At 43.1% G+C, this 17,574-nt stretch overlaps 1 protein-coding gene across 4 annotated transcripts in view; it reads left to right on the plus strand.

Moving 5' to 3' along the window:
- The window catches only part of ITPRIPL2 (ITPRIP like 2), a 236,575-nt gene extending 222,216 nt beyond the window's left edge, over positions 1 to 14,359 (plus strand). For 3 of the 4 annotated variants that reach the window (XM_068244754.1, XM_068244755.1, XM_068244756.1), the window contains one exon: positions 14,169 to 14,359. In XM_068244754.1, the coding sequence (XP_068100855.1) occupies positions 14,169 to 14,200 (32 nt within the window). In that variant the 3' untranslated portion in view covers positions 14,201 to 14,359. Of the gene's footprint in view, positions 1 to 58; positions 1,713 to 14,168 lie in introns of those variants that run through there. The other variant, XM_068244757.1, reaches the window with a different exon arrangement.
- The last annotated feature ends 3,215 nt before the right edge of the window (positions 14,360 to 17,574 follow it).

The following is a 17,574-nucleotide window of genomic DNA, read 5'->3' on the forward strand; positions in this document are numbered from 1 at the left end:
CTATTAGGCAACCCACAGCAGAGAAGTTTGTAGTGTATGTACAGAGTGCAGAGCAGGAAGTTCCATCGCTGGCAGGAGGACTCGGAGCTCAGCTCGCTGCTGTCCCGCCGCAGGCAGCCTATGTCAGCAGCAGTTGTGGGTGCAGCGTGGCAGCGTCGTCTCTGTACAGGGATCCCTCGCAGTGCTAGTACTGTGGTCAGTCGCTGCTCCCCTCTGGTGCCACATGCTGGCATTTCCTCTGAGCTCACAGAAAAAATGACGCAGCCTCCCTCTATCCCCTCCACGGAAGAGGAAGTTTCTTTCTGAATAACGGTCAAGAGCTGCCAAGCCGGGAAAACAGCTCATTTATTCCCACAGTCCAGACTAACGGAAGGACAGCACAGCAGTGGCCACGCTGCCAGGCATGGGATGACAGAGCCCCACCCGTTGCAGGATGCCAGTGTATTCCCTCAATCTGAAAGTTTTCTGGCTGCTGGTGATCATCCTGTTTACGGGCATCTGGTGCACGTTTCTGTCTTTCAGGAGGTATGATAATAATGAGGATGGAGGATGCCAGGAGAAACCATTCATCAGCTTGCAACTTTTCTTCAAACTTGGACTGGTACTCTTGGTATGTTTCATTGTCTTCAGATGTTGGAGGTCCTCCCCAAAGTGCCAACATGGGGACCATAACCTTACTTTCCAGCAACAGCATAAGCAACTGGTCAGGAAAAATCTGCTTGAAACCTTCTATGAACAACATATCAAGCTCTCGCCACATGTTCTTGGGCACAGTAAGGCACATGTGAGCCAGATAGTGGGCGAACTCATCAGGGTGGGCAAAGCCAAGCAGCATGACACGGGTGTCATCTTCAGAGGGGACTTCATACAGATTGGCAGTGCTTATGAGCAGCATAAAATCAACAGCCCAGACTGTTTTGACATCTTGGTGCCACTCAAGATGCCCCTGAGTCTCAAACTGGAGCCTTTTTTTGCAAACCCTGGAAAAGATTTAGTACCAGTGCTTCACGGTTCTATGAAATGCAGGGTCGCTGCACCCAAAAAGTCGGAGTGGGTTAAAACATACAAGCAGTTCAGCGACTGTTTCTGCACAGAGGTAGACCTCCATCACATGCTATCTTCTACATCTGTTCTGAAATGGTTCCACTGGAAGATACTACGGTGCCTTAATGTGATCAGGTACCAGTTTGAGGAGAGGTGTTACATTACCCTTTCTGTTTCTGATGATAAACTCATCCTTAAAATTCTCCCTAGGTCAGATTATGTCTGTTGCCATATCTCCATGTCAGTGAGACTTATCCCTGCTTTTCACCTGGGAGATTCAGTGTTCCTCACTGCTCAGCCTTGGAACAACACCACAAATCTGGAAGGCCTTAATCTGGATTCTTATTGGGGCATTAATCTTTCCAAATATGAGCAGAAGTTATTGAACTGGTTCAAGGATCAGGCCCCATCTAACTCTTGCCATCTAAAATGTCTACAGATCATGAAGAGTTTGAGAGACCTCAATGCCAAAACATTTCATCCTCCCCTTTCCTCTCAGTGGAGATCCATTTTTTGCTCCTACAATCTTAAAACAGCACTTTTTTACCTGTTATTAAAAATATCATTTGAGAAGTGGGATGATTCGTTGCTGATGGACAGGATGGCGGACTATTTTATGTTTTTGAAAGAATGTTTACAGAAGGAGGCACTGATGCATTTTTTCCTGGGTAACAGCACTCTTCCAAATTTTATTTCCCTACCAAAAATATTCAAAGAAGCAGTGCCAGTGAACCTGCTGCAGGGCTATGGATCCGATCTGTTGGACCAAGTGTGCTTTCAGTTTCTTAATTTGTGGGTCCAAATGCCACGGATTCTACGCATAAGTACCTCTCCGAAAAGCTTTGTTAGGGAATCCATCAGATGCAAGCATGCAAATCACTAGCCTTCCAAAGCATAGTAACAGGGTTAATTCAGGGTAAAGAATTGTTTTGGCGATTAACTTGCACTGTAGGAAAGTGTTTATTTTTTTACTTGATTACACTTATGGTTCTAGACCAGGCATGGGCAAACTTGGCCCTCCAGCTGTTGAGGAACTACAAATCCCACAATGCATTTGCCTTTATGAGTCATGACTGTGGCTGTCAGACTCCTGCAATGCATTGTGGGACTTGTAGTTCCTCAACAGCTGGAGGGCCAAGTTTGCCCATGCCTGTTCAAGACACATGACTCCCAGTATATGGTAGTTGTATTGGCTTTTGAAAAATAATAGATATTATTTAATAGATAAGATACATTTTTGCACACACTTTTAATTGGTTTTGTATCTCTAACACAGTTGTGCAATGTTTGTGTGCTGTGATGTAAAAAATGACAGTGAGATTCCATTCACATGAGTGGACTTTCCGGTGCTCCGCTGTGTTTGTGCCTATGGATAAAAGGTACAGGATCATTGAATGTCCATAAATGCAGCCTAGAGATTAACAGCAGAGATAAAAAGAGCATCTTCTCCAGTGTCCTGTTTTCCATCTCTGGGCAGCTTTTGAGAGCACTTGGGGTTATTAGCACTTTTTGGTGGAGTGATGAAAGTTAAAGTGAACCTGGGATGAAAGCCATCTCATGTTGTATACTTTACCTGGGGCTTCCTTAAGCCCCTTTTGTCAGATACAATGCTGCCTGAAAGCCTGGCGGAGTCGCGCTTCGTTGTGTGGCCTGGATAGGGGCACTTTCGTGTGCCTGGGAGCATTCTGCGCAACTGCAGAACACTCCCAGCCACGGGGATGTGACGGAGCGCGCCAGGCCAGCACATACACAACGAAGAGCCTCTCAGCCAGGCTTTCGGAGAGTATAGCGGGTAACAGGAGCCACCCGGGGAGACAGTGAGGGACTGAGTGGCCTCAAGGGGGCTTAAAGAAAACCTATAGCATAAAAGGTGCCCCTGGGGGTACTTACTTCTAAAGGGGGAAGCCTCTGTATCTTATCAATGTTTCCCCTGTCATCCTCCATCCCACGGTGGTTTCGCTGGGCCCCTCAGAACGACGGCCATGTAAATGTTTACCGTCCATGGTTCCAGCGCAGACGCTGTAGCGGCTCTCGGGCACCTGCGTTGGAGCCGGGGAAGGTAAATATTGCAGGCGCTACTGCACCACAGCCTGACAAATTGTCGACTGTGGCTTCGGAGGGGCCAAGCGAAACCACCCACCGTGGGGCGGAGGAGGACGGGGGAACCCTTGATAGGATCCAGGGGCTCCCCCCTCCTGAGGTAAGTACCCCCAGGAGCCCATTTTTTTTTTAGTACATAGTCTCTTTAAGGAAACCCCAGGTAAGTATGGTACCTGAGATGGCTTTCATCTCAGGTACACTTTAATCAAAGTTTTTATTGCTGTCTGTGTCCCTATTCAGGAGACTTTCCATCACTTCCTGTTACAAATTGCTGCCTCAAAAGGATATAAAGTGAGGGGAAATCTCCACAGCAGGAATGTAGACAGAAATATTTTTTTTATTTTCTTTAGGGGGAAAGTTCCTAACATCTTTTCGGATTTTATTGCTGCTTGTGTCCCGTGTTGGGGAAATTTCGCTCACCTATCTCTCTCATGGGTGTTAAAAAAGACAGGAGGTAAAACATTTTACCAAAAGGAGATGTGCAGTAATAAATCTGCCCAAAGGAGACATGCAGTAATAACACTGGTTCAAATGAGTACATTTCTTTCTTGTCTGCCAATGAGAGAAAGAAACAAATACAGCTTGGCACATAAAGGTCAGCTAAACCCAAAATCGAGCAACGCTAATTTTCATATTGTTGATAAGTGTAAATGATAAATCTTTGGACAAAACCTTTCACATTCAGACAACCATTGTGTAGCTCTGCTTGTTGCAGTTGCCTTGGGTGTCACATGGTCATACCTTCTTGTCCTGTCCACCAGTTTAATTCAGAGAGGAGAGGAAGTAAGCTGTAGTGCAGGTTGAAGCATATACAGCCCAGAACTTTGCTTTTATAGTCAATTTATATTCACTTCAGGTGGCCACTAACAATACAATTTGCAGAATGATCAATTACAAACGATTCTTTGTATGAATGATGGGAAAGGTTTATTTGGGACCACTAATGGACAAAAATCTTCTAACCAATCTGATCAGATTAATAAAATCGATCTGAAAATTTGATCCATTTCATTAACATGATCGGATTGGTTAGGAGATTTTTGTCCATTATTGGTCCCAAACAACCATTTCCGATCATTCATATGAAGATTCGTTTGTAAACGTTTGCTCAGCAAATTGTATTGTTAGTGTCCACCTTTACAATCCTGTTATTAGAATTTGCTTTGTTTAGTTCTGGGTTTAGCTGGGCTTTGAAGGCCTTTTGTTGGAATGTAGTAACAAATCTACTTTATGAACATGTTTGCTCTTCTTCAAGGTCTTAGAACTACTGGCAGACCTCTAAGGACGTGTTCACATACTTTGTGTACACACTTTGTGTATTCCATTTGTGTGTATATAATTAATGCATAGCAATATGCTACCCACAGCTCTGAATGTGTTTGTTTACATTTAGCACATTGTACCACGCAGCATAATTAATGCACTATTGCGTGCTGGTCTTTTTGCACACCGTGCATATAATGCATGCATTGTGCTGAAAATATGGCCTAATGCGAATGGGCCCTAAACAGAAGTTTATAATCCCCCCTCCATGGCTGCAATCTCTTTTACAAAATGAATACTTGTGCACTGATCATGTGACCTGCACATGCAGCTTCTTTTTGATGTCCAGATGATCATGTAAATGGGGCCTGACCCATCATAGTCGATAGTATCTTTTCCTGAGGTCCGTGTTAAACAGGTAGCTTTGTTACTACAACTAGTCTCGAGGCTACATGTAACTAGTTAGTATCCATAGGCATGCATTAGGACAAACTGTTGCAAACGTTATTATTTTCAACCTCTGGTTGACTAGTGACTTCAGGTGTCAGCACTGGTGAGAAGTGACATTATGGTTGGTGCCATTCACGTTTAATGCAAGGCTGTTTCTAGCAATTAGTCACAATGTCTAGAGAGGCTGTTCATGCCATCAAGCAAAAAGTCCTGGCAAATGGTCTCTAGACATTGGTATTGCTAGCGTATTTGTAAACCTTTGTATTCTGTCACACCTAAGTTGCCTGTGTGACATGTTCCATTAAGATGCCCATTAACGGTACAATGTTTTGTTCTGAATAACCTTCTGATCTGACAATAGCGATTGGAAGGAAACAATTGTAAATCATCGATCGCTCCCAAAAATGGGAGTAAGGGCTCATTCACATTGGCCTCAATTCACTAAGATCATGCTAGAGATAATAAGGCAAGAGAAAACTTACCTCCACACGTGAGAGTTATCTTACCTCTTGATTCCTTAAGTTACCTCTCCTGTAGTTAATTTACCTCCTCTGTAGTTATTTTCACATGCAGCTAATTAACAGCCTGTCTTTAACTCTGGAGTTATTTTAAAGGGAACCAGAGAGGAACGGGCTGAAAAAAAAAGAACAAGCCTTTATACATACCTGGGGCTTCTTCCAGCCCCATAAGCCTGGATCGCTCCCACGCCGCCATCCTCCGCTTCCTGGAACCGCCGTTACCGGGCCCGTCACTTCCGGCGGACGCGGCCAATTGTCCGCATCACAGGGGCTCCCTCCATACATGTACGCATGCGGCTGCACAGCAGGCAGCCTCATGCGTACTTGTATAGAAGGAGCTCCGTGTGATGCGGCGAATCGGCCGCGTCCGCCGGCCGACTGGCCGACTAGCGGCAATGACGGGACCCGGTACCGGCGGATCCAGGCAGCAGAGGACGGCGGCGTGGGAGCGATCCGTGCCTATGGGGCTGGAGGAAGCCCCAGGTATGTATTAAAGCTTCCCCCCAACCTCTCTGGTTCCCTTTAAGGATTGGAGAGTTAATTTAAAGACAGAATAGTTAACTTTAGGCTTGCCTGAGGTAAAATGTTTCCTGAATACTACATGCCTTATCACCATGGTAACAACTCTAGAAGAGTTATTAAAGACAGGAGATAAGTTTAGTGAATTGAGGCCATTGTGTTGCGTTCGGGTGGCCGTCCATGTTGGCCAGTTTTTGACGCGTTTTTTCTACGATTTCTGTGCTTTGGCCGGTTTTGTTAAGCGCTTTTCTGCAGTTTTGCAGAGCGATTGCATTTTTTCAGTCAGGACGTGATCTCTTTGATCAGAAAATAATAAATACAATGTATTGCTATTATCTAATCGGAAGATCGACCGTGTAAGTAAAATGTTCTATCAACTGGCACTTTTAGACGTTTGCGCAGAGCTGTACTTTGAAACATACTAATCTCTTCTGCAGAGAAGATGCTCCCTTGTGCCTTTAAGTGAACCTATGAGGGTTTAAAAGCTAAAAATCAAATACTTATCTCGGGAGAGGAAAGCCTCTGGATTCTCCGTCTTCCTCCACTGGGCTGTTCCAGCGATGTGTCCGCCTGAAACTCGGCGCACCTGCACAGTAGCACTGACCCGCTCTGGCTTTGACAAGAAAAGCCGAGCCTCGTTGAGTCTACTGTGCATGTGCAAAACGGCTTGTGGACAGATTTCTGGAGGACACAGTGCTGGTATGGGCTAGTGGAGGACGACGGGTGAAGCCTCTGGGTTATCCAGAGGCTTGCCTCTATTGAGGTGTGTGCCCATTTGGGTACTTTTTTCCCTACAGCTACACTTTAAGCCAGTATTCTGTCTGTCATCACTAGAGATAATCAATCAGCTGCTATTTATTGTATACAGTGCACATGTATGCAGCTTGGACCAATCCAACGCAGTAGCTGATGACTCAATTCTGAGCTGCATATATTTGATTAAAATTAACATAAAATTTCCATTAAATCAATATTATTTGCATCTCATTGACCATCGCTAGCTTTCACTCCATTACTAATTGCATCACTGTGTTTTTAGTTACTTCAGACTACATGCAGCAGGGACTTTATTAGTTCCTACCTGAGAGGCTGCCATTTATGAAAAACTAGCTATAATATACTCAGGCTCCTTCAGTTGTGAAAGGGTGACAGAAACTTCAATGGAACCAGCCATGTCTTAAGGTGCCATTAATGATCCAATGTCCAGGCTCATTGACCATCTGACCCAATTGTGGCGATCAATCAGAAACAATCTTTCAAGTTCACCAACGGAGGGGAAAATTATAAGCAATCCAATCAGACTAAAAGAATCGTTCAAAAATGTGGATTGATGGAATGATCAGCAGAGCGATTGTTTGTTGTCGATTACCACTATTAATTGTATTCGATCAGATCAATCGTACAGTTGATCGTTCGAGAAATTGGTTCATTAGTAGACACCTGTAGATTAATCCTTTATACACTATTGTCTGGTTTATCAGTGCCATGTCAGATGTTGTACAACTATAGATCTCCTGTCATTATATGTAACATTTATGGTACCCATAAGGGCATCAGGGTAGTTCTGTTAGAGATTTCATTTCATTACTGACTTGCCTGTCCAATGTTCAGGTGTTACGATGTCATGGACCATGGTACATAGAGTAATAGGGAACAAGAGAATATTTTCTATTCTGTAAGATATTTCATGTGATGAGTGGTTGGTTTATTCCTAGTTCTCTAAACATTTTGTCAGAATTGGCACATTTGGTGTCTTTGAAAGATCAGCTTTATAATCTACACAGTTTTTTTTTTTTTTAAAGTTCTGTTTCTCTTGTAAAGTACAGTACGGCATCTGCACTCACAGTAAACCACAGCTGACCTACAACGCAAAGTTTGCGCATAAGTCAGGCAACATAAGGTGCTGTTATCTTCTAACACCCTGAATAATATGTTATGAAAGGCTTGTTTAGCTGTGGGAGCAGGTGCATGCGTCCTACCAGCATCCAACCTAGCAATACACTGTGGTTGTCTATCTTCCTTGGACAGCATTGTCATGTTAGATGTGGGCAGAATGTCCAGCTGCCCCTGCTTCCTCCATTTGCATCTCATGTGGCTGCTGCCTATAGCAATGACATGTGAGTGATGTCACACAGGCATCACGTGCTATGCGGACCAGCCTTGTGGAATGCAAATGGGGAAAAGGAGCAGCTGTACAGTAGTGGCGGCCGGACAGGGGAAGAGATTGTAATGCACAGGCACCATGTGGTGTCACGAGGCCAATTCCGGAGAAATATCATCTGAACTCGATCAAAAATCGGCCTGCGGTGTATGGGCAGCCTACATATCTCTCTCTGATCAGATTCCATCAGAGAGAAATCTGCCTCTTGGTTGATTTTTCCATATATTGCTAGATGTATGGGCGCCTTTAGACTATGGTTGGGATGTTAGGCTGTGAATATAGTAGGAGGAGCTTATGAGTTCCTCAGGACAATTAGTGACATGACAATGGGAGTGTTGCTGAAGGGCTATACATTATAAATACATAATAATAACAGCTGTGCCACTGAGCAATGGAACAGAGCTGTACTTTACCGTTATGGCCAGCATTGTTTTTAAAAGCCATGACCTGATAGGAGAAAATATCATATAAAACATATATTGGCACTAAAAACATAACATTGGGTACATATAATCAGTTTTGAGACTATTTGAAACACTATTTAATACAGTGGCATCCATTTTTAGGTATTTGCACAACAAATATGATGTTTGACTATAGAACATAGTTACAGTAAATGGCGTAGTCTGTAAGGTGACAGTAGCTAGATTACTTTGTAAAGGGAAGAGCTTAAAAAGAAACTCTACTTTCATAAAAATATTGCTATAGTATATAATATCTGCATAAGCTGTTTTCACCTAATTACCATACTTTAGATTCAGTTTAGGCTTGCCAGCTATAGCAGCAGTATTCTCCTTTGGCCATGCTTTCACAGGCACAAGTATAGAAACCAGAAAGTGTTGTTTGACATTTCAGAGCAATTTTCCTGCATCAGCGACTCAGGAAAAAGCTTCTCCACTCCCTGTCCTTTGATAACCAGTAGTGAAGCTCCTCTTACCTCCCACTAATCAGCTAAGTGTTCTGAGTCACTAAGCAGGTAAGCAGCTACACTTATGCCACTGTGACTTTATAGGGAAACTAGCTGAAGAATCTGCGTTGCTCCGGTATGTATTTGGTTGTTGTTGGCTCCGTCTACTTTTTCTAACCTTGTCACTGGCCAAGTTTATGGTCCTTGGTATCAATTAAGTGAGAATGGAAGTATTTTATCAATCAAACAAATCTGATTGGCCTTTGTGGCTCACTCTCCTTATGTGAATTTGAATCCCAGTCACCCAGTGACCACTGTACCGAGTTTGAGACCCCTGCGGCATTAACAGTGTAAGAATAGCTGCAATTTTTATTTTCCCATGTAAAATGAATGGCTGAAATGTTATTGGCTGTATTATGCTCCACCGACTTTTGCTGAATTTTTAACCTCAGTCACCAAGTGACCAACTGTGCCAAATTTGTGGACTCTGGCTTCATTACTGCGAGAATGGCAGCCTTTTAAATGTTTCCCATTGACATGAATGGGAGAAGTCTGATTGGTTGTTTGTGGTTCTGTCCTGGTGTGCAGGGGAGTGAGACCCCCAGAACATATCTTTCCAGGTAGTAAGGGATCTGTATACCAAGTTTCATTGAAATCGGTTCTGAGTGATAGCGGGACATACACTCAAACAAGCAAAAATAACCTGTGGGCCTCAGATGCAGTCTAGATCTTGGGAGTCACAGACCAGAATGAGGGCCCATCGAACCTCACAAACTTTGGTGCAATATATACAAATCCAATTTGGACTCATATGGGAACACTTCTTCAACCTCTTATTTTTATTTTCAGTGGTTGTACAACATACAAAACCAGCACATTTCAGGCCACATGCTCTTTCTCAAGTGCACTTAACAAAAGGGCGTGTAGCCCGAAATTTTGTTTTGGCCTTGTACTGTAAGTAAAAGTAGACTCTCCCCTCCCTCGCCTTGGGTATCATTGAACCAATGGTGCTTTATTTTTGCTTTTAGAGCAGTTCGACTGCTAATTAGAATCCTTTAAACTTCTGTGTGACTGTTCAGACACTTATCATGGCAGGATGGTGAATAAATGTTAAATATAGGTAAAATGTAGGTCCATTGTTTTTCCAAGTATAAAAGGAGAGAGCAGAGCCTTAGCATGACTGAGGTGTGTGGTGCCGCACATGTGTTTCCTCAGTGTTTTTCAGCCTCACTCAGAGAGCAAAGGGTGACTCAGGCACTGAAGTAGTTGTTTTTTTACTTTGCTATAAAAAGAGGAACCCCATTTACATCTAGTCTGTAAAGCTATATCATTTATGGCGAGTTGCGAAGAAATCTAGAAATCGAAGTGTGTGTGGGCCCACAAAGATTTTTATTGTATAATCACAATTGACAGCTGTGTCATGCTGCAGGGGACAGTGTTAGAGTGTTTGGAAAAATATTGCCTTTAGGCCTCGTCCACCCGGTGCTCAATGTGTTGCGCAATTGAGCTATATGTTTGCTCACATGAACACGCTACTCTTCATGCTCAGTGAGCATGTTTAAATCTTTGCAGGGCAATGGATTGCATTGTCCAGTATATGCTGTCTCCAGCTAGTTTTTGGATACAGCATGTGAAAATACAAGCCTCATGTTGTAAGCGATCAGGTTTTCAATGTAACGCACAATATATATCAGATGCTGTGGATGTAACGTGCCTGTGCTACAATGCACATACATACAGAATAGTACTGAGAGTCAAATATAGTGTAGTATGTACTGGTATGTGGAAATGACAAGTAAGTATCTATTTATACTCACAAACATGGGTCACCGTCCAGGTAACCACTATATCAGCAGGTGAGGAGATTAGACCTGTCCCCACTCAGAATTAAGAAGTCGCTCTCTGTAGATAGCAGATAAGGGGCAACACCCCTCCACCAAGGTTGGACTCAGGAACTCTATAAGCAGACAGAGGCGCCAAAAGGACAAAATATTCTAAAACGTTTAAAATGAGAGGAGGCAGAGGAGTATTTATATACTCCTCAGGGCAAAGCACACTGAGAAGCTGTCCGCACACACTGCAGCCTACTACATTCAATTCATTTTTCTTAAATTTTTATTGCAAGCAATATTATTTATGGTATTTGATCTAAATTAATTAGATATCAGTTTGATTGTTGTGTGTGGCAAAACTTTCTCTTACAAAGACAATTATATTTAGTTAAAAAGGGTAACTCACTCACTGAAAGTTCAAGCAAAACAGTGACGTTTTTCCCAGCACCAACTAAGCTACCCAGTTCATAATTAATAGTTTTGCTTCTCACAGATGCCTGCATGTCTTAATACATGGATGAAATATGTAATAATGCAACTAGGTCATGTTACAATTGGTATCGGCACAATTGAGGCATGACTTGTCAATTTGGTGTGAGGATAAGCCTTACTTTTATACGAGAATACTCAGAGGAACATTAGGGTTCGGCACTGATAATGATAGTAAGGGCCTGCTGTAAAATGCAGAGGGTACAGTTTGTCTATGCCTGCTATACAATTTTTGGTATGATCAAAAGCCCCCATTGTTTGTTGAATTCAACGTATTAAATCACATTTATAGGGATAATAATATGGGCTTTCTGTGAGAAAGGTGATGCTATTGCAATTCTCCAATCACACACATTCCAAAAGGTGGATCAGAATGAGTAAAGTGGGAATAGTCCCTTAGAATAAGGCAATTAAAAGGAAGATTACCGGTAAGTGTTGATTTAGAGGTTTAGTTGATGATATTGGCGGTTAGTGGATAGGTTACTGGGAGATTAATATCATCTGCAAGTATTAGAAAGTTAGGGCTTGGTTCCGAAATGAGGGTTAAGTTCTGGCAAGAATAATTATTAAGTGCTGAAAAGGGTGGAACAATAATAGGTGCTGAAAAAGGAAGATTAAGGTCAGGCAACAATAATGGGCGCTAAAAAGGAGGGTAAAGGTGACGATAATGGCTATGTACAGAAAAGGTTTAAGGTCAAGCAATGATAATGGTTAGGTACTGAAAAAGAGGTTTAAGGTCAAGTAATGATAATGGTAAGGTGCCAAAAAGGAAGTTCAAAGTCAAACAATGATATTGGTTAGGTGCCGAAAAGAAAGCTCAAAGTCAGACAATGATAATCATTAGGTGCCGAAAAAGGAGGATTAAGTTCAGGCCACAATAATGGTTATATACTGAAAAGGTTTTAAAGTAAGGCTTGTTTCTGAAAACGTTTGTGTGAAGTCGGCTGATGATAATTGTTAGCTGCCAAAAACAAAGGTTAAGGATAGGCAAAAATAATTCTTAGGTGCTGAAAAAAGATGGTTTAGCAGGTTAGGCATAGATATTGGGTAGGTGCCAAAAAAGGAGGGTTAAGTTCAGGCAACAATAGTAGCTAGAGGTCAAAAATGAGATCTTACAGTTAGTTAAATCTCTTTACATTCTGATTATAATAATTGTGGTTAGAGGATTCTTATGGGATGCCTCGGTCATTACTGATAACAAGGACTCATAAATCTCCCACACATGAATGTAACTTGTCACTGGTACATTTTAAAAAGAAAATAATAGGGTGTATTATTTTACAGTTATCAGCAAGCTTAGAAGCAAAAGCAATGAAGGCGATGAACATCTGGGAACGTCTGGGTACTTTGCCCCAGAGAGAGGCAAAGTACCCAGAACTGTGGAAAGGCAATTGCCTTGCAAAGATTAATCCAAATAAGGGTAAACCTCATTGCTTGATAATCTCAGAGTGGCAAATTAGTATAAATGCCTGATGACCAGTGGCGTAGCTAAGAAGCTGTGGGCCCCAGTGCAAGTTTTATATATAATAATTGAAATGACACACCAAAACAAATCAAGGACAACCATAAAATCAGAGGTGCAAGAAGGGTATGGGGAACAAACTTTTAATGATTACTACTATTCAAATCTTCTATAGAAGTGATTATTATCAGCACAGGACAAATAAAGAGTAAATAATGTAGTTGATGGTGGACCCCAAGGGCCCGATGCGGTCGCTACCTCTGCACCCCCTTTGCTACGCCACTGTTGATGACTGATTCTTTTTATTTGTGGACCAGTTAAACCCTGGTCTCTTTATACCTTTACAGTATTTGCATATGAAATACCTCATTTCTATAAAATATGTTGTTGAATGTCTGATATGTATGTTATTCTGTATATATGTTGTTGTCATTATATAAACATCTCTAAATATTTAACTCTCATATACCAAATATTTATACACTATTCTATAGATCTACGAATATATCGAATTTATCATTAGTTCGATCAGGTAGTAAGATGTGCATATTCGACATTTATACTTTTATGATAATTATGTATTTTTTTCTAATTCAATGTAGTCTACTAGGTTGAATTTTCTTAGTAAATCAGGGGTACTTATTTAAACTGTACTGTAAGTTTATATGTATTGCAACATTTTTCTTGAAACATGATATTCAGCCTTATTAAAGTGTGCGAAAGAAAGCTGCTACGCACCTTCAATTTTGATTGGCCAGTGATTGGCCAATTTTACCACCCCTGTGTAGTATGAGGATCAACAGATTTTGAATACTTATGAGAAGATTGTGTAAGTAAACCCTTCTACTACATGGAAGTGGTAAAATTGGTCAGTGATTGGCCATTCATAATTGAAAGTGTGTACCAGGCTTTATTTTGTTGCCTATAAAATAAACTGTTTGTTGGTTTCTATGGATAAAGCCTGGTACACTTGCAATCATGATTGGCCAATCGCTGACCAATTTTCCCACCTCCATGTAGTATGACAGATTGTGTAGGCAAACCTTTATAGTGCATAGAGGTGGTAAAATTGGTCAGTGATTAGCCAATCATCATTAAAGTGTGTACCAGGCTTAACACATGCAGGTCAAGTTCCAAACTTTCAGACACTTTGATCGTAAAGGCGCAATCAGACCAAAGACTATGATAATAAATAGGCATGAGATGCTCTTAAATTGTATATTGTTTAATGTATTTAAAAAAAAAAAAAAAAGCTTTTACAAATAAAATTATTTTATAAATGTTGTTATACGGCAATGCACTTTTATTTTTTTAAACTTTAAATATGTCACAAATTATCTTTTTGAAATAAACAGATTTCGTGTCATAATGTGGATGTCTGTCTATCTCTTCTGTAAATAAACCTGTTATCTGTTTTCTACAGTTTTGATAGCACCAGCAGAACACATATTGTAGAGAGTGATGCAAAGTGCAAGGACCAGGCTACACAGGAACCAATCATATCAGTCCTTGGAAGAAGCAGGCACCTATGTTTGTAAAGATGGGTACAAAGTAACCTGGGACACAAGTGAAACACTTGCTCTGATTAAACAGTCACAATCATTGTTCCTATAACGGATCATGAGTGGTTTGTATGGGCAACTGCTCTTTTTTTGGCTTTAGTTGTCTTTGTAGACGTCTTCAAAATTACCTCCACTATATACTGTGTTGAATGACCCAAACTACCCAAATTAGAAATCTTAGGGGACTGAACATTGTTTATTGTGGTAATCTGAGGGTTTATGGATGTCCATACCAAAATCGTATTTCAGAAACAAGCATAGTGAATGGTCCATATGTTCCCAAAATCAGCTAATCAGCAGGTATAAAGCAACTGGATAACTGGGCTACTGTAGAGAAAGAATACCAGAAACAAACAGAAATTGGCAATTGTAAAAAAACAAAATAATAATAATAAAAAGATACAGTAAAGATACAGTTAAAAAAAAATTAATAACAACTACTTCTCACCCACAAATACCCCCCAAGGCCCCCTGTATATGCATGCCCTAGCTGTCTAATTGTGGTGTTTATTAAATGCTAAATGTTCCCCTTACCTGAAACCTTGAGGGAAGGTGGTGCAATCTCAAACTCCCCAGCCCCTCCCTTCACCACACACACACACAATTATTAGTGTTTTTATGCATGACCCCATGCATGCCTGATGTCCCTATTATTACGCTGTCATCAGGGTTGCTCAGCAGGACCCCGAATGCGAAGTTTCCCTGAAAAATTCGGGTGTTGTTTAGGTTTGCCGCATGCGAACCCAAATGCTGCGATTCCGAGCCGAACCCGAATACGAAGCATGCCGAATGTGCGCGCTGGAATTCGGCCGGATGGAGCTGTGGGTTCGGTTTCGGCTTTGGGATTTGGGGATGACGTGATTGGGCCAATCAGAAGTCCTCCTGCCGAGGAGCTGGCAACCCTAGCAACCAATCAGAGGAGAGGAGCCTGGCCCTCCCCTCCTCTATATAAGGCGGCGGCCATGTTGCGGAGCCACGCACTTGTGTGACTGCTGCTGGTACTGAGGGATTCTCCAGTGCTGTGCTGTGTCTGAGCAAGTGCTTTTCACTGCTAAACCTAGCGTTTTGCTTCCTAAACACCTCCTAAACACATATATTGTTGTCTTATATAGTTAGCTAGTATTTTGATTGTTTTTAGTCAGCTAGTGTATACTGTGCTAGGCTAGTGTTAGTCTGTGAGCAGGCTAGGCCTGCTAGCCTAGGTAGCCTTGGCCTAGTACTAGCTTAGGTAGGTTAGGGATTCTAGTTAGTTGTGTACTAGTAGTACTAGTTTAGTTAATTATTACTGCTGTAGTTTGTTGCTTTATTAGTTTCAGTACTGTGTTAGTTAGTTACTGACTGAGTGACAGGTCACCACCAGCATCCATTGTGAGTGACCTGTGACTGTCTGTCACCTCACCTGCCCGAGCCTATTGATTGATTGTGTCTGAACGTGTGTGACCGTTTTTAATTGTCACCGATTGTCTGCCGCACGACTTACTTGTAGCCTATTACGCTAGGTGTTTCTTAGTTACCTGCGTGCGTGCATACTTCTAGTGTCTACTACTATACTACCAGTCTACTAGTCTAGTACCCGTTCACTAATTTTTTTTTCAATTTTACTGTGTGATTTTATTATCATCCGTAGTGTGTGTAATAAATAAGAGTTACAACACATACAGGCCACCACACCAGCATCCGTTGTGAGTGACCTGTGACTGTCTGTCACCTCACCTGCCCGAGCCTATTGATTGATTGCGTCTGACCGTGTGTGACTGTTTTTAATTGTCACCGATTGTCTGCCGCACGACTTACTTGTAGCCTATTACGCTAGGTGTTTCTTAGTTACCTGCGTGCGTGCATGCTTCTAGTGTCTACTACTGTACTACTAGTCACCACCAAGTCACCACCAACACAGACTTTATTAAAGTTTGCACCCTTTCCCGCCCTCTTCTACTTTTTTTTTTACTGTATTTGTATAGTGCACAATGACTGGCAGAGGTAGAGGGCGAGGCACCACCAGGAGAGGAAGCGCCATTGCAGGAGCCACTGCCAGCAGCAGCAGGTCTGGGACTGGTGCGCCGCCAGCCACTGACCACAGGGAGGAGGGAGCAGAGGCGCAACAGCAGCGTGTTGCGCCCATCTTTGAGACGGGTTGTCGCCCACAGCCCATTGGGGAGAGTCAGGTGCAGGCTGTGGTGGAAATGATGGCGGGGCAGGAAGCCACCTTTTCCAGCCAGGCCTCCAGCACCAGCGAGACTAGTGCCACCAGCACTCCTGTCCGCAGCAGGCCTCCACCAGCGCTTGAGGCCATGGTCATCGACCAGCCTGCCCTCAATGAGCATGCTCTTCTCCCCTGAGACTGTGACCATGTACAGGGATGTTTTGGAGAAGTATGAGTTGGAGATGATGGGGCCATGCAAGGAGGAGGAGGAGTTACAGGTGCAGAAGTTTGTTGTTGGCGCTGAGGAGGAGGGGCGTGATGCAGGGGATGTTGGGGTAGAGGAGTTGGTTGAGTCGGGCTCACAGGATTAGTTTGGGGTTGATGATGATGACTTGATAGATCCTTCCTATGTGCCACCAGTACCACCAGCACAGTTGGTTGAAGGCAGCTCATCATCGGAGGAGGAGGCGTCTCTGGCGCAGAGGCGCGGCAGCAGCAAGTCGGCCAGCACAGGGCGTGGAAGGCAGGAGCCACAGCCTACTGCTTCAGTCGCTACCACCACTTGCAGCAATCCTCTAACTACAACCAAAAAGGCACAATCCTCCAAGGGCACCCAAAAACCCCAGCCCTTAAGCGCAAAGAGCAGGTTGAAGTTCCCAGTCTGGCGGTACTTCACCAAGTGCCCAGTGGACCCGACCCGTGCAATTTGCAACAGTTGCAATCTCAGTCTCAGCAGAGCTCGCGATATCCACAAATTGAGTACCTCGTGCCTGCAGACCCACTTACAGAGCAGACATTTTGAGGACTTAAATGAGTTGGAGAAGCTTATGCAAAGTGGTGCAGGCAGTGGTCAGAGCCAGACAGCCACTGCACAGATTTCAGCAGCAGCAGCAGCCGACCCTCCTGCCCATCCAGCAGCAGGAGCACAGCAGCAACTCACTCCCCCCCCCCCCCCCCCGGGCAGCCAGTCCTCAGCGGCCTCATCAGCTCCCTCCACAGTGGCCTCCTCATCCTCCTGTGCAGGCAAACGCCGCCAGACCCTGCTCAGCGAAGCATTCCCCGGTGTGACCAAGGTGCTGCCTCCCGCCCACAGGCGCATCCGGTTGCTGAACGGGTTGCTTGCC

The sequence above is a fragment of the Hyperolius riggenbachi genome, chromosome 7, assembly GCF_040937935.1.
Source record: "Hyperolius riggenbachi isolate aHypRig1 chromosome 7, aHypRig1.pri, whole genome shotgun sequence".
NCBI lineage: Eukaryota > Metazoa > Chordata > Amphibia > Anura > Hyperoliidae > Hyperolius > Hyperolius riggenbachi.